Source organism: Protomyctophum bolini (assembly GCF_963924005.1).
Source record: "Protomyctophum bolini genome assembly, chromosome: 8".
NCBI classification, from domain to species: Eukaryota; Metazoa; Chordata; class Actinopteri; order Myctophiformes; family Myctophidae; genus Protomyctophum; species Protomyctophum bolini.
The window spans coordinates 35,137,968-35,162,593 of NC_137869.1; the positions used below are offsets into that span (position 1 = coordinate 35,137,968).

At 43.1% G+C, this 24,626-nt stretch overlaps 1 protein-coding gene across 2 annotated transcripts in view; it reads left to right on the forward strand.

The window, feature by feature from the left end:
- Positions 1 to 24,626, forward strand: part of hmcn1 (hemicentin 1) — a 221,896-nt gene that overhangs the window by 186,490 nt on the left and 10,780 nt on the right. For both annotated transcript variants that reach the window (XM_080769794.1, XM_080769795.1), the window contains exons 59-93: positions 775 to 888; positions 2,119 to 2,321; positions 2,590 to 2,671; positions 2,792 to 2,923; positions 3,190 to 3,339; positions 4,094 to 4,253; positions 5,061 to 5,185; positions 5,790 to 5,973; positions 6,186 to 6,283; positions 7,202 to 7,480; positions 7,761 to 7,957; positions 8,082 to 8,163; positions 8,403 to 8,539; positions 8,748 to 8,889; positions 8,989 to 9,133; positions 9,404 to 9,531; positions 9,640 to 9,796; positions 10,050 to 10,171; positions 10,611 to 10,775; positions 11,111 to 11,218; positions 12,727 to 12,864; positions 12,973 to 13,107; positions 13,684 to 13,953; positions 14,970 to 15,160; positions 15,483 to 15,696; positions 15,899 to 16,033; positions 16,432 to 16,622; positions 16,854 to 16,935; positions 17,499 to 17,768; positions 18,040 to 18,210; positions 18,373 to 18,543; positions 18,868 to 19,038; positions 19,187 to 19,357; positions 20,708 to 20,878; positions 24,438 to 24,608. In XM_080769794.1, coding sequence (XP_080625920.1) covers positions 775 to 888; positions 2,119 to 2,321; positions 2,590 to 2,671; positions 2,792 to 2,923; positions 3,190 to 3,339; positions 4,094 to 4,253; positions 5,061 to 5,185; positions 5,790 to 5,973; positions 6,186 to 6,283; positions 7,202 to 7,480; positions 7,761 to 7,957; positions 8,082 to 8,163; positions 8,403 to 8,539; positions 8,748 to 8,889; positions 8,989 to 9,133; positions 9,404 to 9,531; positions 9,640 to 9,796; positions 10,050 to 10,171; positions 10,611 to 10,775; positions 11,111 to 11,218; positions 12,727 to 12,864; positions 12,973 to 13,107; positions 13,684 to 13,953; positions 14,970 to 15,160; positions 15,483 to 15,696; positions 15,899 to 16,033; positions 16,432 to 16,622; positions 16,854 to 16,935; positions 17,499 to 17,768; positions 18,040 to 18,210; positions 18,373 to 18,543; positions 18,868 to 19,038; positions 19,187 to 19,357; positions 20,708 to 20,878; positions 24,438 to 24,608 — 5,562 coding nt within the window. The remainder of the gene's footprint in view (positions 1 to 774; positions 889 to 2,118; positions 2,322 to 2,589; positions 2,672 to 2,791; positions 2,924 to 3,189; positions 3,340 to 4,093; positions 4,254 to 5,060; positions 5,186 to 5,789; positions 5,974 to 6,185; positions 6,284 to 7,201; positions 7,481 to 7,760; positions 7,958 to 8,081; positions 8,164 to 8,402; positions 8,540 to 8,747; positions 8,890 to 8,988; positions 9,134 to 9,403; positions 9,532 to 9,639; positions 9,797 to 10,049; positions 10,172 to 10,610; positions 10,776 to 11,110; positions 11,219 to 12,726; positions 12,865 to 12,972; positions 13,108 to 13,683; positions 13,954 to 14,969; positions 15,161 to 15,482; positions 15,697 to 15,898; positions 16,034 to 16,431; positions 16,623 to 16,853; positions 16,936 to 17,498; positions 17,769 to 18,039; positions 18,211 to 18,372; positions 18,544 to 18,867; positions 19,039 to 19,186; positions 19,358 to 20,707; positions 20,879 to 24,437; positions 24,609 to 24,626) is intronic.

Genomic DNA, 24,626 nt, shown 5'->3' on the forward strand with positions numbered 1-24,626 from the left:
AAATGCCATTGACAAATTTATGAATGGACAATTTTGAATCTTTAACAAACATTGAAGATGAAGGTGAGGATGCAAATTCGAATTGGCGAGAATGAGATGATATATGATGATAAGAGCGCCCCATCACTTAAGTGTGATTATTATTTGGGTTTTTTCTTTATTTATGTTTATTAATGTCGAAATGTAATTATTTTTATTAAAAATGAATACTGTGTGTGGTGACCCACATGCAGTGACCCACATGCCAAGCAATGTCGCAAATCATGTAGTTTGAAGGTAAAGGGGAAACGCCAGGGCCAGCACTCTGTCTCGCTGTTTCCTACACCACTCCACGTGGAGTGGTGTAGGAAACAGCGAGACAGAGTTTATTCAATTTATCTAGCATGGTTAATGTACATTAACCATGCTAGATAAATTGAATAAAGGCAGGCTTTCTTGTGTTTTAAATCCTCTTAGCAGTCTAGACCTTGTATTGACTGTGCTTTAATTTTCCTGCAAAATTTTAATAACGTTTTTTGGGTAATCTTAAAGAAATAATCTTTTTCAAAATGAAAAAAATTGTGATAATAGCACATGTGTCACAATTAATGCAATGCTTTATGAGCTTTATGAGTTACAGTATGACTATAGTGTCCTCTGTTTTTAGTTTTAGTTTTACTAAACAAATCCTTGGTCAAAGTGTATTGTCAAAAGTACCGGTATGTACACAATTACAAACAATGTAACATTTTCAGCTGATTAGACATTGATTGATGTTATTGTTCCTGCTTATAGGTGGTCGGACACTGCAGATTCTGAGGGCCAAGCTATCTGATGGAGGGAAGTACAGCTGCGTCGCCATGAACCCAGCAGGAGAGACTCGCAAGCTCATCTACCTCACTGTGTTTGGTCAGTCCCAAGTCGCATTCAGCACACAAAGCTCATCTACCTCACTGTGTTTGGTCAGTCCCAAGTCGCATTCAGCACACAAAGCTCATCTACCTCACTGTGTTTGGTCAGCCCCAAGTCGCATTCAGCACTCAAAGCTCACTAGTATACACAATCATGAGTGCTTCATAACAAGTGACACAAAAGATACACAAGAACTGTCCATTGAACTCAATGGATGAGGGCCATGTGGTAAGATTGCTCCTTCTCCATAGTCAAAATGAGTGATACAGTATTATAGAGACATATGATTGATTCATTCATTCATTGATCAATTATTGACAGAAATACATGAACATAATATATTTAATATGTCAAAAGGATAAAACACGGCCCAGGCGGTGGCATAACCGTCTGGGCACCCGACTGGTAATCCAGTCGCAGAGTGCTGCGGGTTCGACTCCCGAGCCCGACACAGCCTTTACTGCATGTCTTCCCCCATCTCTCTCCCGTTTCCTGTCAGCCTACTACTACTACTACTGCGTAAGCCGCAAAAAAAATCTTTAAAAAAAAGGATAAAACACAGTAAAGCTTGAGAGGCTATTTCCACTGTTATCCTTTGATTGTAATTGTGTGGAACCAAGTATTGAGTACCAAGTATTGGGGGATAGTAAAGACAGAGATAAATAAAATCTACTATCTATTTATTTAATACAATTTTCAATGTACACAATAATAACACAAACATCAAGGGTCTATATGCCTATGGAACCTGGCTGCTACAGCTCAGTTAGTATCAGTCACCATACAGAAGGTTGGGTGTTTTCGATGAATGTATCATGGTTAAAATGGCGTTTGAAGTTACAATGGGTTTGTATAGGAAAGGGGTGTGGCAGCTAATATAATAATAATAATAATATAATATGAATATATAATATCTAAATACTGAATCAAGTAACATAAAAACTGTCTGAGGTGTTCACATAAGACTGAGTAGATGATGAAATGACCAAAAGTTTTTTTGAAAGTGAAATATCCCTTTAAGGTTTATAATTTGGTCCAGAATTGAGAATGCATTAGTCAACTATTATCTGCTTTGTGTATTCTCTACCATAATACACTCCAGTACTGTATCCTTTCTTCCAATCTGGGTCTCCCATTTCCTATCTCACTTTTCCGTCCATTGGCCGCATCTCCTCTGCTCGCCCCCACTCTTCCTTTGACAATCCTTGTCCTCATCCACTCCATCAGTTCCTCCCAGTATTCGGGACAGCAGTGGGGACTCCCCTGTGGTGGTGAGTGTGCGCACCGGGAACTCTGTGACTCTGGAATGTGAGTCCAACGCCGTACCCCCTCCCACCATCACCTGGTACAAGAACGGCAGGGCAGTGACTGAGTCTGCCAATCTGCGCATCCTGGCAGAGGGGCAAATGTTAGAGATTAAAGGGGCAGAGGTGAGAGATGGATGGATGGATGGTACAGTATCTGCTCTCATTTTATTTATACATTTTAAAGCATACCTTATTTCCAAACAAACACACATATTGGTAATGTAGTGAGAGCACATAGTATGTGCTCTCACTACATTACCAATATGTGTGTTTGTGTGGCAGTATGTGCCACATTATGTATTGTACATGTACAGAATTAGTTTTCACAATGGCATTCATCCCTTGCTGCAAAAGTCATACACAAAACCAATGCATTTACTGTGATTTCTAGGTGTCCGATACAGGCCAATATGTGTGTAAGGCCACCAACGTTGCTGGTCAGGTGGACAAAAACTTCCACCTCAATATATATGGTAAGTTTGGTTAAATAAAATAAAACCTACTATATGCAGTTTGAATGAGAGATCAGCATGTTATTACCATCACTTTCTGTAATTAAAATACATGGTCTCTCTTTCTCCCCACCCTCTCAGTGCCTCCTAGTATAGATGGCCCATCAGAGGAGCGGGTTATTGAAATCATCAGTAACCCAGTCACCTTCGTCTGTGACGCCACAGGCATCCCTCCTCCCAGACTCACCTGGCTGAAGAATGGACACACCATAGGTGAGTCTGGATGGTCGAGGCTCTGTTAGCATTATAAAATGTCAGCTGATCAATCTTAAAAATGTGTAATTTATCATTTGGGATAGAATCTGATTTAGAATATATGTGTGTATGGCTTGGCTTGTTACTTTGAGTTTACATAACTAATAATTACTTTGAACGTATCAGTATGTTTCCTTATTTTTCAGTGTAGAAAATATGGATTTTGTCATAATGGCTTTAATACTATGCATCCTACATTTGTATTTGACTGTACTGTCTCCTAGAGAATTCAGAGTCTCTGGAGCTGCACATCCTGTCAGGGGGCAGCAAGCTGCAGCTCGCCCGCTCACAGCTTTCAGACAGTGGCACTTACACGTGTGTCGCTTCCAATGTGGAGGGCAAGGCACGCAAGAGCTATCACCTCACCATACAAGGTGAACTCACTATCTACTTTGAACCCATAGTCAACAATAGCTCACACTGATGTATTTTGTGTTTGTTTGTTTGTTTGTTTTCAAGCTAGTTCACCTCCATGCAAGTTGTGTTCAAAGATAAATCCAGTGCAGCGATAGTTCATTACGATTACGACATGGAAGGCTGGAGGTTTCATCATATCTATTTTCTCCGGACCCCCCTTCATTCATTCAACAGTTAAATTCATTCATGCTCTTTTAAATCTGCTCTCCACGTCAACTCTCTTAATTCTCATTCGCTACAAGCTATCTCTTTCACAACCACATTCCCTCAGTGTAAATCAGGTGGTTGATTATCTTTGCCCATGAAGCTTTCAGAAGGTTCTCCTTCCATGACCATCATCATCCATCATCATTCCATCATCTCTAAATATGAATTTAAGCACATGCTACTTCTGTCACATTTTACTCCAGTCATGAAGTAAAAAGTAAGTGTTAAGCAGTTCCCTGCTCATTCTGGGGGTTGTTGTGCTATGAGATTCTTTGTCTTGTTGTACAGATAATCTGTCACATGAGCAGAGCCACACTGCCAAACTAAATGCAATAGCTTTGAAATAAATGGTTATGGTCAATCCTGAGCTGAAGAGTCTTAATGAACCATGTGGACCCTTTTGTCTTTATCTTTTCAAAATACATACTTATAGGTATTTTAATTTGACTTCAAACGGACTGATTTCTCAATATTTCAGTCTTAACACTAGTTCTCCTCTCTCAGTTCCTCCCAGTATCTCTGGCTCAGAACTGTCGAGTGACACAGGAGTTCTGCTCAATGACAGCATCCAGCTGGTGTGCCGTGCTCAGGGGACCCCTCCCCCCAAAATCCAGTGGCTGAAGGACGGGGAGGTCATCAGCAGGACGAAGAGCAAAACTCTCAGGTAACGTTACAGTCAGGGAAGGTAAGAGTCTGGACAATATATAAGAAGGAAGAGACTGGAATCATGTCATAATACTCAAATTATCCGCAGAAATTACAGATCTATCATCTAAAAACTCACAATGTGTCTCAATGCTGTTGTGAGATTGTAGATGTGCTATGTTCGGAGAAGAAATTTGGGAAAAACAGGGGATCAAGTATAGACTCCTGACTAGGGTTCCCAACCGTCCCGTAAAATACCGGAACGTACCGTATTTGGCAACTATCCCGTATTTTGAGGTTGGAGGAAGAATGACAGCGCGTTATGGTGATTCTCAATCACTCACTCATATGCGGAGTGTGGACACACACACATACACAGTACACACAAGCAGAAGGGGCAGCTATCTGAGCTATGGGAACAGGAGGAGAAGACACTGGAACCTGGTGTCTAGAAAAGCACTAGGCACAGCTCATTGGTTAGTACTCTTCAAAGGCATGCACCAATCACCAATCACTATGCAGTATCGTATCTTAGCAACCATTTCACCCGTGCATCTCTGGTCCACAACATTGACAACAAACACAAATGGATGCTGTTGTCCTGGCCCTGGGGGACTCCGGTCAATGATATATTTATTTATATACTGGGTATAAATAATGTATCAGTATGTAGGGTTTAAGTGGTTAATAGGAAAAGTTGTTGATCAGAAAGAATGATGGAGAGGGCAGAAAGAGAGAGACCCTGAGCTTAGTCTTAGAGAACATGTTGAAGATGTGATATTTCTGTTATCACTGGTAACTTATGGCTCCTGTTTCCTTGGTGTAGGATCAGTCCCAATGGCAGCACCCTGACCATATCAAGAGCTCATACTTCAGACAGTGGAAAGTACACCTGTGTGGCTACTAACACAGCTGGAGAGGAGGATAGGATTTTCAACCTCAACGTGTATGGTGGGTTCAACGTTTTCGCTTTGTAGTGATTGGGTGGATTATCCCACTTATAACATGAGCTGACAGTGATGAAAATCCATGTTGTGTTGAATGTTAGCTTGTAGCTAATTTCAGCCGTTAGTAATCAGAATAGATTTTTCTCTGTGGCCTTAAATACTGTATATAAAGTATACTGTAAATATTTCACTACTGTATTACAACATACGGTATAATTAAGCAATATTACACTCAAGGGTGTGCTTTGTGGGCGAGTTCCTGCAGCATCGCAGGCGTGCATTCATGACGGTAAAGCAGACCCTCGAGTGTAATATTGCAATTATACAACAGTTATAACTAAGATATTCGCTAAAAAAACATATATTTCTAATGGCAGATGTAGCCACTATGACCACAAATGTCCCAAGAAACTCGCTAGCCTAGCAACCTGCAATCCAGTTGGCTGCGCTCTGGGAGAACAGAGCAGCTGATTTCTATGTTTCGATTAGTTGTTCCATTACACTCGTTTAAGCACGGCTAGAAGGTTGTTTCAACCAATCAGATTTCTTCCTCGAAACGACCTGTTAATATATAATTTATCATTTCTTGTGCTCTCCATACTCTGTAGTGCCTCCTGTGATAGAAGGTAACCGTGAGAAGGCAGATGAGTTGACCACTGTTTTGGACAGTTCAATCAACATTGAGTGTGTGGCGACAGGCTCTCCTCCGCCCCAGCTCAACTGGCTGAGGAATGGCCTTCCACTGCCGGTCTCTTCCCACATACGACTGCTCTCCGCTGGACAGGTGCTCCGGTAGGTCAGTGGTCAGGGAGTTAAGGATGAAAGGGTTGTGGCCGACATGCAATAAGATGATCATTGAGTTGCAGTATATGTGCCTCTTTGTGGAAAATCATGGAATAAAAAAAAACAGTTTACACAGATGCTGACATTGGACATCATAATAGTGTTTTGTGTGTCAAAAGGCTAATGCATCAGGGTATGTTGTGTAATTTTCCATCTATCAGAATAACTCGAACCCAGGTGTCTGATGGGGGCGCGTATACCTGTGTGGCTTCGAACAGGGCAGGAGTAGACCATAAGCATTACAACCTACAGGTGCATGGTGAGTCTCAACAAGTTATATCACTTTCATGGATCTGAGGAACAAAATCAAATATAATGTGTGTAATAATGAAGTCTCTAGGTCGTCCTCAGACGAGCCCTCCATCGTCGTTTCCAGTCATCCCGATTCTCCATACATCCGGCCAGTTCGTTGGTACTTTGCATTCCTGCATCGCTCTTGAGTACATCCACGTATGTTAGCGTGGGGCGTCCTCGTGATCGATGCCCGTGTGTTGGTTCCCAGAGCACCAGTTTACTGGCTGGCAGTTCTTGATGCCTTTGGCAGTGTCCTGCTAGTCTCATTCTCCTGGCTGCTATTTTCTGTCTCACCCTTGGTAATCCCTCATACAGAGTCTTGTTAGTGACATGTACAGTCATGCTGATGTTAAGTACTGCACGCAGCATTCTGGTGTAGCACCCGTCAAGGGACTTCTGCAGGGTTGGCTTCAGGGTCCAGCATTCACTGCCGTATAGGAGAACAGACTCCACTGTTGCATAGAAGAAGCTGAGGTTGCTCGGTTGAGTTGACCCATGAGCCCAGGTACTTGAAGTCCTTGACTTCCTTCAGCACCGTGCCTCCTGTTGTTGTGAGAGGTGGATGTTCCGGTGAGATGTTGTAGGTGATAACCTCAGTTTTCTTGGCATTTAGGCCAACTTTGGCACACTCCAGCTCCACTCTGTTCAGGAGTTCCTGAGCTTGTACCACGTTGTCGGAGAGCAGGCCGATGTCATCCGTGTAATCCAGATCTGTCAGGACTACCCTGGGATGTCGTCTCATAATGAAGTCAACTTCTATAATTAAGATGAACGTGTTTCCACTGACTACAGATTTATATTTGAGACGGACCAGATGTTCTTATATCAATATTTTCCCAATAATCTAATAACTGTCTAATGGCAATATTTTGGGTTATGACAGTCCCTCCCAGTCTAGATGGAGCAGGCAGCACAGAGGATGTGACGGTAGTGAGAGGGAATGTTGCCTCTCTGCTTTGTATCGCTGATGGGACGCCCACCCCCATCATGTCCTGGCTCAGAGAGGGGGAGACTCTGGCTGTTGACCCCCACTTCAGCCTCCTCAACCTGGGCACCACCATGCAGATCACCCGCGCCAAGGTCAACCATACTGGCCGCTACACATGCATGGCTAACAACACTGCAGGACAAGCTAGCCGCCACTTCAACCTCAAAGTGCTCGGTGAGAGAAAGGCCCGACTTATAATACATCGGACAATGGTGTCACACACCGTAAATAGACGGTCTATAAGCTCATACTGTGTTACACAACATAGGAATTTATAGATCTGCTTATTAAATAAGTTAGGCAAAGTTTACACAAAGGTCAGAATAATCATGAAACTAAGAGGGAAACCAATGACAGACATTTAGAATGAATTAGTCTTGAAGTCAGTCAATCCATCCCCCTTCATTACAACTCTCTGTGATGTCACAATGTTATTGTACATTTTGTCATTCAGACCCTCCACGCATCAACGGTTCCCATGTACCGTCGGAGGTATCAGTGATTGTGAACCATGTTTTGGAGCTGCAGTGTGAGGCCTCGGGCATCCCTACGCCCAGCCTCACCTGGATGAAGGACGGACGGCCCCTCCCTCAGACAGACAGCATACAGGTCCTCCGCGGAGGGGAAGTGCTCCGTGTGGCCTCTGCACAGGTCAGACAGCTCTTTAATTCTTCTCTGTTTTTTTTTTCCTACTGTGAATTTAATTTCAGCTTGTTTAAAGGTTTACGTTTTCTTTTAATCCGTGTCCTACATTATTTTCCCTTTTCTTCCACAGCTGGAGGACACTGGCAGATACACCTGTCTGGCCAACAGTCCTGCTGGGGACGATGACAAGGAGTTTTTGGTCAGAGTGCATGGTGGGTAATGTTGTCAAATACACTACAACCATGCTGCATGAATACTGCACAGACTTGGGTGTTTGCTGTTGCATGCATTAGCAACACAACCCAAACATTTAACATGACTGTACGACTGAAATACCGTACAGTGTACGGTATTTCATTTGCAATTTCCGGTTGGTTGTTTAGACAAAGGTCCTGAATTACTGATTGTAATATATTTCAATGCTGTTCTCCATCTTGTTGTGCTGTAACAGTTCCTCCTAATATTGCTGGTGAGAGCACACCACAGGATTTGTCAGTGCTGCAGAACAGACAGGTGACTCTGGAGTGTAAATCCGACGCTGTTCCACCTCCTACTCTCACCTGGCTTAAGGATGGACAACCCCTTCAGGTGAATAAGAGATATTTTACTCTTACTCAAATACTAGCAACATATGTAATGATTGTAATGAACATAAAGTATTCCTGTTTGTGTGTGTGTGTGTGTGTGTGTGTGTGTGTGTGTGTGTGTGTGTGTGTGTGTGTGTGTGTGTGTGTGTGTGTGTGTGTGTGTGTGTGTGTGTGTGTGTGTGTGTGTGTGTGTGCGTGTGCGTGTGCAGGTCACAGCTCGTGTGCGTGTTCTGTCCAGCGGTCGTTACCTGCAGATCAACATGGCTGAGCTGAGTGACGGGGCTCAGTACACATGTGTAGCGAGCAACATCGCCGGCAAAACCACTCGACAATTTAACCTGGCTGTCAACGGTAGGTTAATCAGATTCACTAGAGATACTGTTGATATACAATAGAAGGATTGTGCACAAAAACAGGAACAGAAATGTGTGTGTTTTCTGGTCCCTGTAGTGGCCCCTACCATCCGGGAAGGTCCTCTGGCTGTGTCTGTGCACATAAACAAGCCAGTGGTGTTGGAGTGTATAGTTAGTGGTGTCCCCCTGCCTCGCGTCACCTGGAGGAAACATGGGGCTGTACTGTCAGGAAGTAACCCCAGGTCAGGCTGCATTATTATCTACATTGCTATATGATTATGTGTGAATGATGTGTGTTTGAATGTTCCTATTGTGTGGTCCATAGTCAGAAGTGTATTGTTTGGCAGTGTATTAAAAATGCCTCTTAGCGAAGAGTGTCCTATGAGAACTTCCATGACAAGGTCATCTAATCATGAAGGCATTGTTTTGTGTTTTGCAATTGTTGCTATTTATTTCCCAAAACGGCCATGCCATGGTTGCATCTTCCTCATATTGTATGAACACTGGTGCAGGTACACATTTGCAGAGGATGGATCTTTACACATCCACTCTGCCCAGGTGACCGATACAGGCCGCTACCTGTGCATGGCCACCAACCAGGCTGGAACACAGCGCAAGCGAGTGGATCTGCAAGTATATGGTGAGAAGACTGCAGTGACTATATGAAACGCATATCCACGCGCATGTGCGTGTTGACAGACTCACATACACGCGCACACAGTGACTGTTTTTTCCCCCTCTCTTGCAGTGCCCCCCTCCATCGCTGAGGGTCGCAACAATGTAACTGTGACAGTGAACCTTTTGACCACCCTCTCCTGTGAGGCCACCGGCATCCCCAAACCCACCGTCACCTGGACCAAGAACGGCCGAGCCATTAATACAGACCAGAACCAGAATATGTACAGGTTGATCCAGGTTTTCCTCCATCTCTGTTACTTCAAGCTCTTTTTAAATTAGATCAGTGCTGCTCATATCAGCAGACAAAATGTATATATGCAAATGTCAACTAAAGGTATTTCTATACTGTCCTAGCAATCCACATTTATGTCTATGGCCACAATGTAGCCTTTATACAGTATTTGTACATAATGCAAGAAGGTCAAGAACCCAAATGTCATCAAAGGAAGTTTTGCATGTATGGCTTTGCTTCTTTTTCAGGTTACTTTCCTCGGGTTCGCTTGTGGTCATAGCACCCACAGTGGAGGACACAGCAGTGTATGTGTGTGTGGTCTCTAACGATGCAGGGGAGGACTCCAGAGCCATTAACCTCACTGTACAAGGTCAGTGACACCGCTGGTACTTCATTGTTTATTTCTTTGACATATTGAAAACAGAAAGTTCAATTGGCAGTCCGAGAGCAACAGCTGTTTTGGGAGTGTTTATGTGGAATGAGTTGAAAAGTCTTACTAAAGGATGATAATCCATCCTGGAACAAAGGAAGTAATAACTGATGAAAATGCATTTCTCTTCAAATTAACTGTATTCACTGCAGGTTGAATTTGAAATTGTGTTCTTCATGTTCAGAAAGAACCTCCTAGCCAACATCATGCTCATTAGTAACTATTCCACAATCAATGGCTAAGATATAACAGCTGGGATTGTTGTAGACCCACAAGTGAGGACAAAGGCTTACAGTAAATGCAGTATGTGTCTGTTCCCTTTCATTTATTTAAAAACATTTTCATCTGCTTTTCTGACTCCCATCATGCACCTTCTCAGTTCCTCCATCGATAGCAGACGAGGCTACAGAGCTTGTGGTGAACAGACTGTCCCCAGTGGTTATTGGCTGTACTGCGGCTGGGGTCCCAGAGCCTGTTCTCTACTGGAGCAAGGATGGCATGAAGCTGGCTATAGTGGGATCAGGATATAGCATCCTGCCCTCAGGTTAGAGTCATACATTGTAAAATCATGTTAAATATTAGAAGAAGTAATTGAGGTCTGCATGACATACATTAGCCTACTGGATAACTGAAACGAATGAAACTGATATGGGGAATATACAATATGAAATGTACAATTCATTACGGAGGTAAAATAAAACTTGAATCACAATTTAATTGACTGCTATGGTCCATGTTTTTTGACCACTGTTGTTTAGCCGTATTCATGTTCATGTATAATATATACACACTGCACATCATCAGTTGCGATGTCTTCTAATCTCCAGCAGTCCGTGTTTTGAGTTTGATTACACCTGTACCATTCTCTTTAATATTCAGGTCCAATAGAAATCACATCAGCTGAGTTGAATCATGCTGGACGCTACTCCTGCATGGCCAAGAACGCTGCAGGCTCCGCCCACCGGCATGTACAGCTCACTGTACAGGGTGAGTAAGAAAGACACACTAGCTGCCCCAGTACAAAACTCTGATGCTGGCCTTCAAAACAAAACAACTTGTGCCACCCCTATAAGTATGATTGGATCCTACAAACCCTCCCATGCGTTCAGATCAGCCAAAGCAGGGAAGCTGGATCACTAAAAACACTGGGACAACGCTCCACACGTCCCAAACTCTTCTCCCTTCTGGCTCCAAAACTATGGAATGCACTTACTTCCCATTGAAATCAAGACTGCAGACTCACTCCCAATCTTCCGCCGTAGTCTGAAAACCCACCTCTTCAGATTCCATCTTAACCCGTAGCACTTGCTCTAGCCTCTATACAGGCGTATGCAAAGGATCAACTTATGTAACTTGGATAGCATTTTATGTAGACATAGCACTCTATAGGGCCTACCAAAATCTCCCGGAGGGGGCGTTAACATATTTGTCACGTGGTAGCGGCCGCCATTTTCGCAGGCATTTCTGCTTTTTTACATTCAGCGACCATCCGTTTGCGTTCTAAGTTTAAAACACCAGAGGGAGTTCAACGCACGATGGAAAGAAAAAACATCGGCCTCTACATACCTTGCTTACAAGGACAAGCTTAACTTTGAAGAAAAGGAGCGTTACCTGAACAAAATCAAGGATATTGACGGTCTCGACCCCTATGAACACACTGACTGAACAGAGGATTCGATCTTCTATCACCACTAATGCGACTACATTTAATGCTTGTCCTTGTAAGGTATGTCGAGGCCTGGTGTTGGCTCACTGTGTTGTCGGCCAGGAACGAGCGTTGGACTCCCTCTGGTGTTTTAAAATTAGAACGCAAACGGATGGTCGCTGAATGTAAACAAAGCAGAAATGCCTGCGAAAATGGCGGCCGCTACCACGTGACAAATATGTTAACGCCCCCTCCGGGAGATTTTGGTAGGCCCTATAGTCAGTATAGTGTATACACATAGTTTCATTATATAAATATTTCAATGTTACGTTCTAAGGGTAGGCTACGTTTGATTCTGATGACAATTTTTGTATTTGATGTATTAACATGTTTTGTTCTTGCTTACTGTAAATCGCTCTGGATTAAGAGCGTCTGCTAAATGCCTAAATTGTAAATTGTACAGTATCATTTTCATAGGCATCCTGGAACCCTTATCCCTTATCCCTAAACGTATTTGCCATGTTTTACTATTTTGAACTGTTCAACTAGCCGATCTACATCTAGACATTGTGAGCTTACAAGTAAATCGGCTAACTATTTTAAAAGGTTTTTTTTAAATAGTAAAAAAGGCACATTAGTTTAGGGATAAGGATTAAGGGGTGGCACAAGATATATCCCATAGTCTGAATGACTTGCTTTTTAGAATGTAAAGTTGTGGACATGGCTTGACTATGGTCTTAGACGCTGTTCTGTTCTAATTAGCCTTATCTTAACCACGAGACTTAAAGTACAGTATAAACATTACTCAAATGTTGTTTTTGCATCTCTCTTCCTCTCCCACCTTCCTCAGAGATCCCAGCGATCCAGACCCATCCTCCCACTCTGGATGTGATCCTGAACAACCCCATCACTCTGCCATGCAGGGCCACAGGCTTCCCCAGACCCACCATCAACTGGCAGAAGGAGGGCATCAACATTCACACTACAGGTATCAATGCTGTTGTTAGTGCTTCTGCTGTTGGTGGTGGTGGTGTTGTTGTTGCCCACCCACTCCAACACAGGTAACTAACAGGGAGTATCGCTGACTTCACTCTAGGAGGGCGTTTCACGGTGCTGCCCAATGGAGGACTGCAGATATCCAAGGCATCTGTGTCTGACTCTGGAACGTACATGTGTGTGGCTCAGAATCCTGCTGGCACCGCCCTGGGAAAGACCAAACTCAGAGTGCAGGGTAAGGCAGTGTTTTAAGTGTTTTTTATACTTATTTTATCACTGGTGCCGCGTGCCGAAAACACGATATCGCACACAACTATGTATAAATGATGAAGCCTTACTACTGTATATTCACATAAGTGGCTGTTAATTTTGCATGATTTGCTTCCATGTGTCTGATGTTCCTTCATGTTCTGTACCTTGTTTTTGTTGTTCAATTTTGAAATTGGGGTTTTCATATTAAATTGTATATTGCTATAAATTGTTCAGTAACAGGATTCTCCACGTCTCTCCAGCTCTTTATTAAACAGCAACATTTATCCAATCAGGATACAGATTGGATACAGATTAAACAATTGAAATTGGAAGTCATGACACAAATTGCCAAATTTGGAACTGGAACAGTGTATAAAATTGAAGCAGATAAATGGGTACTCTTTCCTGATTGGCTGAAAATTGGCAACCCACCTGGAAATGTTATGTTTATTAAAGAGCTGGAGAGACAGGGAGACCCCTGTTACTGAACAAGCACTCTATAGCAATGATTATTATCACAAGTGTACAGTACAAATGGTTCTGCCACTGTGTCCTGCAGTCCCTCCAGTGATCAGCTCCAACAGCCAGAGTTACCTGGCACCCCTGGACTCCTCTGTGACTTTACATTGTCAATCAGAGGGCTCCCCACCCCCCTCCATCACCTGGCACAAAGACGGGCAGCCGCTACGTGAATCTGTGCGTCAGCGGGTGCTCAGTTCAGGATCCCTGCAGATTGCCTTCGTCCAGCCCAGTGATACAGGACGATACACCTGCAGTGCTGCCAACGTCGCTGGTACAGCTAGTGCGGAGATGAGCCTCACTGTTCAGAGTAAGTTATACTGAACCTGTTACTGGTCTAGCAGTAGTTTAAACTCTCAACTTGTTTTGCCCCGACTAAAATATCAAACAATTCAAAAGAGACAGAGAGTATTAATCTGTATATTCATCTATGGTGATATTTTTTACGTTACAATGATTGTTAAACTGTTATATATTGCCTTTATAATCATTGCTATTCCCCATCTCACTAGTTCTTAGTGACTGGATGAAATCTTTATATTATGTTTACTGAAGGGTGACCCCTGTTACTGCACACTTTATAGCAATGATTAGGCCTAACAAAATAATACTTTGGTCTCCGGTTGGCTGTCATTTTTTGGATGAGTAGGTTGGGAATTTATTTTATTATATATATTTTTTCGTGGGAAGGATGGATAGCAAGGAATTTATTTTATTTCGTTATTATTATTTTATTTTTTTCCCCCTACGGCAATGATGGATAGGCTTCTTAGCTAATACAGCTAGCTCTCACACACACACACACACACACACACACACACACACACACACACACACACACACACACACACACACACTACACAGTAACGTCAACTGAACTTACAGTCAGCAGATGGGATCCACCCGTCGTGCTCTCCGGGACGGAGAAGCCGACTTTTCTCTCTCGTAGTAAGTCGAGTACGTCGTTAAACAACTCCTCCTTGTTGTTCTGGGCTCTTTGGCTTTGGGCAGGTGTACGTTTTGTTGGGCTGCAAACAAACTTTATTTTGACGTTGCGCGACCAGGTGGTCTCACCAAAGAGAATTTTAGTGATCAAAGACCTTTTTGGTCTGACTCGGTCGGATTCTGACTGAAATCTGACTGATTTAATAGAGTCGGTCTACAACCAGAGATTATTTTGTTAGGCCTTACTACCAGTGATATGGAGCTTTAACATTTTAACAACCCAAAAAATGTACTTTAGTTTTAACCAAAATATATAATTTATGGCATCTTTAATATATTTAATATATTATTCTATATTAATGGAATATCCTTTATCTCCAGTCCCTCCCTCCATCCGCAGTGCAGAATTCGACATAGCAGTGGTGGAGAACAGCCAGGCCCAGTTGGTGTGTGTGGCAGAAGGGGTCCCCCAGCCCAGCCTGTCCTGGGAGAAGGAGGGTACCCCTATCAGCGAACGTACTGGGGAGTATACCATCCTGCCTTCTGGGGAGCTGGTTGTAGACAACGCCCAGGTGAGAATTAGACTGAAAATACATTTGACAGTCAGCCAGAGAGTGTGGTTTGACGTCTGGCGCAGTAGGTACTGTAGCACCTGAAATAACTGGACTTATTGTTAGGCTTGATAAATGACAGTCAAACAGCCCCATATGTTTGTATAAGATAAACATAACGAAGAAAACCCTTAGAGAGTGTTAAAGAGTAAAGTATCAACTTTGATGGAATTGTGCGTATTGATCCTATTGTATAATGGCTGTGTGTTTTGTGTGACATGTGTGTATTGTTCTGTTATCATAATTGGTATTTCCTCTTCACTCCCCTGTGTTTGCCCACTAGCCTGAAGACGCAGGCAGCTACACCTGTGTGGCCACTAATGCAGTGGGACAGGACAGCAGGACAATGACACTGTCTGTGCACACTCACCCTGCCTTCACAGAGCTGCTCGGGGATGTGGCTCTCAACAAGGGAGAACGTCTTCTGCTGGCCTGTGGGGTTACTGGCATCCCCTCTCCCAAGATCTCCTGGGCCTTCAACAACAACATTATCCCAGGTATAATATGAACACACACACACACACACACACACACACACACACACACACACACACACACACACACACACGCTCACGCAAACGCAAACACGCACATTATTTCCCAAATCTAGAAACTAAGATACTTAACTTGTTACACATATTGACAAAATATGGACTTGCCGGTAACTGTCTAACCGCAGTTCTTTTTGTATTGCTGTAGCTCACTATGACCACATGAACGGTCACAGTGAACTGGTGATAGAACACGTGACTAAAGACGACTCTGGAACCTACTCCTGCGTGGCAGAGAACAGTGTGGGAACCATTAAGTCACTGGGTTTTGTCTATGTCAAAGGTAAGAGATCACCTGACCTGAAACCTCACACAAACATTTGTTCTAGCTACCTCTTTTAGAGATTGGTGCCAAAGCTTTTTTTTGTTGTCTTTTATTACTAAGAAGTTTATTCCATTTGAATCCTGTATGTTCCCAGCAACATCCTTCTGAAATGTTTGACGCTACTTATTTTGATAATTTCATTTAGTTTTATGCAGCACCAGAAACACGATTACCCTATGAGACAAATTCAAACCCATTTAATCTCAAGACAAAAATGTTGGTCGAAACTGGTTTATGACTTTAGGAATGTATGTATGATGAAGGGCAGAATTATTTTTATGCCCCTTCAATTTCATTTCTGTGGAATATTTTTAATTGGACATTATAAGTGAGTTGTGCTCTGTGTGTGCGTGCAGAACCACCCATCATTGACGGGGACCTCCACTCCAACCGTATCGAACCGCTGGGAGGCAATGCCATTCTCAACTGTGAGGTTCGAGGAGATCCTCTACCTACCATTCAGTGGAGCAAGAAGGGGGTCAACATCCAAATCAGCAACCGGATTCGCCAACTGGACAATGGCTCTCTAGCAATCTATGGCACAGTGGTAGGAAAAAAGACCAGAAAGTATTTTATTTATATATATATATTTTTAAGAATTTATTTAATAAAATAAATTAATCAAATTATACATTTAAGCAAAGAGTACAATGGTAAAATAAACGAAGTCATTAATGTAGTCAGCACCATAGTCTGTAACATAGGCATTAACATAGTCATTAACATTGTTTTTGTATTATGTTTAGTTAATCATTTGTATTGTTTGGCTTTTTTTCAGGGAGAAGATGCAGGGAACTACATGTGTGTGGCAACCAATGATGCTGGAGTGGTTGAAAGGAGTGTCACACTCACCTTGCAAAGTAAGGGTCTTTTATTTTTATGTTGTATTTATTTATCATGAAACACATTACATAGTAAATCTAATCCTTACAAAAAAACTGAGAATGGGAAATCAAATACATTTAAGTCTTGACCATTTAAATCCTCTGTGCTCTGTTGACTGGGTTCCCCCAGGTACTTGGCCCACTCCTCTTCACCAAATCTCTTTACCAGGATAGAGCCGATCTACAAGCTCACCACGTGTCGATGTAGATCGGCAATTTGAACTATTTGACTGCACCAGGCTTTTCAAAGCGCACATATGTGTGGAATTTACTGTGCACGTACAGCACGTTTGAAAAGATCCAATTCATATCAATGATACCGGCTACACCAGGCGCGCAGATAACGAGAGCACTGCATACACAGGCTTTAAAATAATATGCGGGGCTCACGTGCATCACACGCAACATTCTCTGGTGTGTGCCGAGGGTTAGGCATAAGGGTAGGCAAGATAGGGCCCTAAATCTATTCTCTGGTGTGTTCCGAGGTTTAGGCATAAGGGAAGGCAAGATAGGGCCCTAAATCTTCTCTCCCGTCCCAGGTACACCCAGCATTGTTGTGGAGCCGGTGGAGACAGTGGTGGATGCAGGGACCACCGTGGTGATGAACTGCCAAGCGGCTGGTGAGCCCCCTCCAGTCATTGAGTGGTCCCGCCAGGGACGCCCCATGCTGGCCAACGACCGCTTCTCTGTCCTGTCCAACGGCTCTCTCAGGGTCAGCAGTGCCCAGAAGGAGGACACGGCAGAGTACGAGTGTGTGGCCAGGAATCTGTTAGGGTCAGTGCTGGTCCGGGTCACTTTCACTGTACGAGGTGAGTCACAACTCTTGGTTTTCAGTTTGCAAAAGAAACAAAAAAGGTAAAGTGGGCTCTTATAGCGCCACCTATTGTTAAATTGAAAAAGGGCTTCGTTAAGACCTCCATAATGTAATGGTCAATGCCTGTGTGGAAATTCAGAGTGATTGGTGCAGCAAGTGAGGAACAGCGACAGTGCCTCAGACAGACATTTCGTTAATTATATGTTGGATATTCTGTAATTGTAGTAAAATTGTCAACCAAATAGCAATGATCTTTTGTTCTCCAGTACACGGTGGCTATTCAAAGTGGACGGCGTGGGGACCATGTAGTGTGTCCTGTGGTGCTGGGGCACAGAAGAGGCTGCGACAGTGTAACAATCCTCGCCCCGCCAATGGAGGGCGCCACTGTGCAGGGTTAGATACTGACAAACGCAGCTGCCAGGGAAAACCATGTCCAGGTAAGCATCCTCTAAAGAGACAGAATCTACATGTGCGTGCATGTACAGTATACATGCCTCTGTGCATGCTTTCAGGTACATACTGTACACACGTCATACTAAATGCGACTCAGTGTGTACTGTGTGTTCACTATCAAGGTTGTGCACTTTATTTTGTGACAGTGGATGGTAACTGGTCAGAATGGTCCTCCTGGGAAGAATGTTCTCGCACCTGCGGTCAAGGTAACAGGACCAGAGTCCGGACCTGCAGCAACCCTCCAGCACAGCATGGAGGCAGGCCGTGTGAGGGCAAGGCAGTGGAAGCCATTATGTGTAGCGTCAGACCCTGTCCTGGTGAGTCAGATCAGCCCAGCATTCCATTAAATATATTCTCCAAGTATTACTGACTGTTATATTGCAACAATAGCTGTTTTTATTAATTCCTGCCATCTACAGTCTATTGAGCAGTGTTCATTTTGTTGACTAATACTAAGACTAAAAGTGTAAGGTTTTGATATTTAGTTGACTAAGACTAGACTAAGACTAAACAATTTCAGGAGACTAAATAGGACAAATGGTGTATTATTCTAAAGACTGTCTAAATAAAAATCTGCTGAAAACATTAACACAGCTATTGAGTATGATATGTTTTACGTGTATGGACTGTCTGCTATACAGTGTCAGGGAACTGGGGTTCCTGGCTACCATGGAGCCCATGCAGCGAGAGCTGTGGTAAGGGCATGCAGACCAGAGTCCGACTGTGCAACAACCCCCCTCCTGCGTTTGACGGGCCGCAGTGCGAGGCTCCAGACACTCAGACACAAGTCTGCAAGGACAGACCTTGTCCGGGTGAGGAGGAACAAACAAATTGTTTACAAATACAATAACAAAAACTGACTGTAGTCTAGTGGGTGTGAAGTGCATTGTACAATACATACATTTTGAAATGGAGCATGGCTAAAATGTAACCTGTTCCTCTCCTCTCCTCACCCTCCAGTGGATGGGAAGTGGTCATCATGGGTGAGCTGGGCAGCCTGCAGTGTTTCCTGTGGGGGAGGCACCAGACAGAGGACACGCCTCTGTGCTAGCCCCGCCCCTCAGCATGGCGGCAGGCAGTGTGAGGGAAACGACGTGCACATTGACTTCTGCAACAGTGACCCCTGTCCCAGTAAGTCACCCCATAGTTTGTATCCACTCTCCTCCAACTATAGGTTTCACATAATAAGCACAATGAAGATGAAAGCCATGCTGGAGATATGTTTCTCTGAATGCCTCACTCTGTACAGTATCTGTGTGTGTGTGTGTGTGTGTGTGTGTGTGTGTGTGTGTGTGTGTGTGTGTGTGTGTGTGTCAGTCCATGGTAACTGTATGTGTATCTTACTGTGTCTGTCTGTCTCTGTGGCCCCTTTTCCACCAAAAGAACTTCGGTTCAGAACCAGTGCCGTTCCGAACCTTGGTGCTTTTTGCGAACCGGTCGCGAACCGGCTGCATTTCCACCAGATTGAAACCTGGTTCATTTGGTGGCGCTATTATACCTAAACACAAAATGTTGAAAAGGAGAAGGATCCGTCATGCCCGCAGACGCCCCGAGGGCGTTGCACAACACAAACCGATGTAAACAGTATCCACGAGGTTGTGATGTCAGGGTTACAAGTTATTATAACGCCCCGCAAGTCTCAGCTGGATTCTGGATCGCGATGCATCCGTATACGTTTGGATCGTTTCATGTTTGCGTTGGCAATTAATGTAAACGTATTTTTGTTCAAAGATGGTTGAATATCTGTTGCGTGTGTCACTGTGTCTGCGTCCTCCCAAGTTCCAACCCACTGACAGGTTCCAACCTACTGACACACCCACTTATATCGTCTCGGTTCACAAAGCGCTGCGTGCAATTACAAAGCTGAACCACCGTTTTGTGGTTCACATTGGGAACGAACGTTTATGGTTCGGAACCAACTCATTTTCAGTGGAAAAACTCTGAACTGGTTCAATATTTGGCGGGAAGAAAGAACCGAACCGGTTCAACCCTGGTGGAAAAGGGGCCTGTGTGTCAGTCCATGGTAACTGTATGTGTATCTTACTGTGTCTGTCTGTCTGTCTGTCTGTCTGTCTCTGTGTGTCAGTCCATAGTAACTGTATGTGTATCTTACTGTGTCTGTCTGTCTCTGTGTGTCAGTCCATGGTAACTGTATGTGTATCTTACTGTCTGTCTGTCTGTCTGTCTCTGTGTGTCAGTCCATGGTAACTGTATGTGTATCTTACTGTCTGTCTGTCTGTCTGTCTGTCTCTGTGTGTCAGTCCATGGTAACCGTATGTGTATCTTACTGTCTGTCTGTCTGTCTCTGTGTGTCAGTCCATGGTAACTGTATGTGTATCTTACTGTCTGTCTGTCTGTCTCTGTGTGTCAGTCCATGGTAACTGTATGTGTATCTTACTGTCTGTCTGTCTGTCTCTGTGTGTCAGTCCATGGTAACTGTATGTGTATCTTACTGTCTGTCTGTCTGTCTCTGTGTGTCAGTCCATGGTAACTGGGCCCCATGGAGTAGTTGGGGTAGTTGCAGCAGGACATGTAATGGAGGCCAGACGAGGCGCTACAGGACGTGTGACAACCCCAGAGCAGCCAGTGGAGGCAGAGCGTGTGCGGGAGCAGACACACAGATTCAGAGATGCAGCACATCCAACTGCCCTGGTAAGTGTGTGTGTGCCGTGCGTGTGCACCAAGTATGGCCATGACCATGTTCTTGCGGGTGTGCTCTGGGGTTGCAACAATTAATTAAACAAATCAATTTAATTGATTATAAGATCGAATCGACAATCGATCATTTAATAAAATAATCGATTTATAGTAAAAAGAAAATATGTTATTATAGGTGAAGTTTCCAAAAATGTAGGCCTGACGTCGAGAAAAAAAAGAAGAAAAAAGTTCAAAGATATATATATTTATATATATATATATATATATATATTCAAAGATTTGTGCCGCATTTTTAAGATTTTTCTAAAATAGCAGACCTACAAGCTCGGAGTCGTAGAGTCGTATGAGCTTGTAGATCTGCTATTTTTCAATAGCTAAAGTATAACAATGCTTTAAAACACCAAAAGGGGTTCCCGCCCAAAATTGGTTAATAATAATAATAATAAATATATATATACTAGAATTTCGTGCGCGCTTCGCGCGCACTCATCCCAGAGCTACTTCGCCACGCACTATGGGAAGAAATAAATGGCGGGAGTTGACTCCAGATGTAGTAACGGATGGGTTATTGGAAATGTACCATTGTTTTGTCCTGAATATTTCCACAGCCTAATTACTAAAGGATTGTGACTGTGGGACAGACATACAGTCTGACATACAATAGGCTACACGTGTGCACAGTGAATAAACAATGACCTATATGGCCAGAGTTCTTAAATTAACATAGTTGGATTTTAACAGAAAGACAATGCCATAAATCAGTCAAAGTAAGTGACAGACTCAACAGTAGCACACAGCATGCAAGGCAGCGAAGCATGCATGCAAACATGTTTGTCCAGCTGAGATTTAGTGTCTCCATCTCTCTGTGGAAGAGGTTGCACATGACCTGTACGGCCACACTGAGGCGCTCCAACACAAACACAGACACAAAACAACACCACGCTGTTTGTCCAGTTGACCCAAATCAACACCAATACCTAGCCTGTTTGTCCAAAACACACTATCTGCTCGCCACGTTTCTACTTCGCCACAACCTAATGTTAGTAACAAATGTAGGGGAGAGCCGCCACGGTTGTAACGCTTCACGGTTGTAACATGGACGTTATCTCTTGATTGGTGAACGCCACCATGACGCCATCGCGTCAGTATGTGTACAGCAACGTACTCTACGTGCCCAGGAAGTTTGAAGTGTTTACCTTTGGCCTACGGGGAGTTATTGGCGAAAATCTGACTTGTTTCAAAATGCGTATAATTTTACACCTGGAGTATATGTGTGCTACATTTTTTTTTTTTGGTGTTGGTGAATAAAAATCCACATGGATGTCTTCATGCTTATGTTCTTCATTAGTTTTCATCGTGTTTAGACGGAATTCACGTTCATTCTGGTCTGTAAGCAACGGCAAAGAAAACTTGCAAAAGCGGGTCATTTGTAACATGTGTTACAAATGGTCCGCTTCCATTCAATGCCATTATATGTAATATTTACATATTTGACATATTGGCCAATATTATATGTTCTGAAATGGTATTGTATCGTGTAGTGTATTCTGAAATTAGTTTAGGGTTGTATAACATTGTACAACTCAATCAATCAAACGTTTGTTTAATCAATGTATTGCCCCATTGAAAAAAAAGAAAAGGCCAAACTGGTACACCCGATACTATTTAATATTTCCCTTATGTTTGATACATTTTCTTATCACATCCATGGTATGAAAACAATGCTAAGGAGTTGCTTCAATGAAATGTAATTGCTTTAAGCTGAAAACGATATGTTTAATGGTGTTTTTTAGCGTTGTTACATTTATCATGCATGCCGTTACAATTAATCCGATATGCGCAGCAAATGTAACACTGAAACAGCGTCCACGTTCGGTTGAATAACTCCCGACCTGTTTTATCAAAAAATTAACTTGAAGTGGTTTATGGTAGCTGACATGTGTAGGTCCGTTGCCTGAAAATATTACATGTGTAGCTAAACGGATCTCTGAGTAAAAAAATGAAACGTGCAAAATGTTACATCCTTGGCGGCTCTCCCCTATTAGTTTACTCACAGCACAGCATCGTCACTCCTGTCAGTTATTTCGTCCTAATAACTTGAAGTGGTTTATGGTAGCTGACATGTGTAGGTCCGTTGCCTGAAAATATTACATGTGTAGCTAAACGGATCTCTGAGTAAAAAAATGAAACGTGCAAAATATGTTCTAAAATTGTATTGTATTGTGTAGTGTATTCTAAAATTAGTTTAGGGTTGTATAACATGGTACAACTCAATCAATCAAACGTTTGTTTAATCAATGTATTGGCCCATTGAAAAAAAAGAAATGCCCAAACTGGTACACCTGATACTATTTAATATTTCCCTTATGTTTGATACATTTTCTTGTCACATTCATGGTATGAAAACAATGCTAAGGAGTTGCTTCAATGAAAGATAATTGCTTTAAGCTGAAAACGATATGTTTAATGGTGTTTTTTTAGCGTTGTCACATTTATCATGCATGCCGTTACAATTATTCCGATATGCGCAGCAAATGTAACACTGAAACAGCGTCCACGTTCGGTTTAATAACTCCCGACCTGTTGTGTGTAAGTAGCGTGGTTAAAAGGCTGTGTGTTTCTGTTGTAAGCAACTTATGTTAGGTCTGCGCACACTGTACGTTGCTCGGGCAAGTGGCAGCCTGTCATCAAATGCTGCTAACGTTAGCATGTGTGCTATCAGGCAAAAGCTGAGATAGATATGAAACTACTACTGGGGAAAAGGTCATACAAAACACAACACCTAAATTCGGAATGTTATTGTGACCTATTGAGCACAAACAGACCATCATGATGTGCTTGCTGGACCTATAATTAATTTATTTGCATAAAATGTCCACTGTAAATGAAAAGCAAGATGGCTGCGACAGATTGTGAGCGCGACGGAGCCCAGGAGGAACAGAGCTGGTGATGTAAGAGGCAGGCAGTGTTGCCAGGTTTGCGAATTGTAAGCGAGTTGTAGTGTTTGTAAGTAGCGTGGTTTAAAGGGCTTGTTTGTGGGCTTGTTGGGCTTGTTTGTGTCCGTGATGGGGCAGCAGTGATTCCCTGTTCCGTAACAGCGTGTTTCATAAAAGTAATATTTGCAGAGTAAATAAGACACTTGAACGGCTAAAAAATAGCCTATGTCAGTTCGGGGAGCGTGCCGAATTTATTTTGCATATAGAGATGTGTGGTAAAAGTGTGGTTCGGTCGGAGATAGAGTACAAAGAATGAGTATGGGTACCACTTCTCCCATGTATATATGATATATATAAGCTAAAAAAGAAATCAGTAGAATAATCACTAGATTCACTACACAAATGGTGGATAGGTGCAGCCCTATAGTGTGCTCATATTATGGGTGTGATGTCATAATTGTCTTGTTAGAAAAAAGGAAAAAAAGAAAGATGTATTATTTCATACGTATGCACCATTGTTGTTTCCCTCTCCTGTAATGTCTGTCCTAACCCGGGGTTAAAAAAAAAAAAAAAAAGAAAGTTGGTCACAAAAAAATATTGTGGGTGTGATGTTGCAGTGGATGGTGCCTGGGGGGCGTGGCAGTCCTGGGGAGAGTGTTCCTCTACCTGTGGTGGCGGGGAGAGAACTCGACTCAGAGCGTGTAATGGTCCATCTCCTAGCAACGGAGGTCGGCTGTGTCCGGGAGACTCCTCTCAGCTGTCCAAGTGTAACAGCCAGGCCTGTCCAGGTAAGGGGTGTGTGTGTG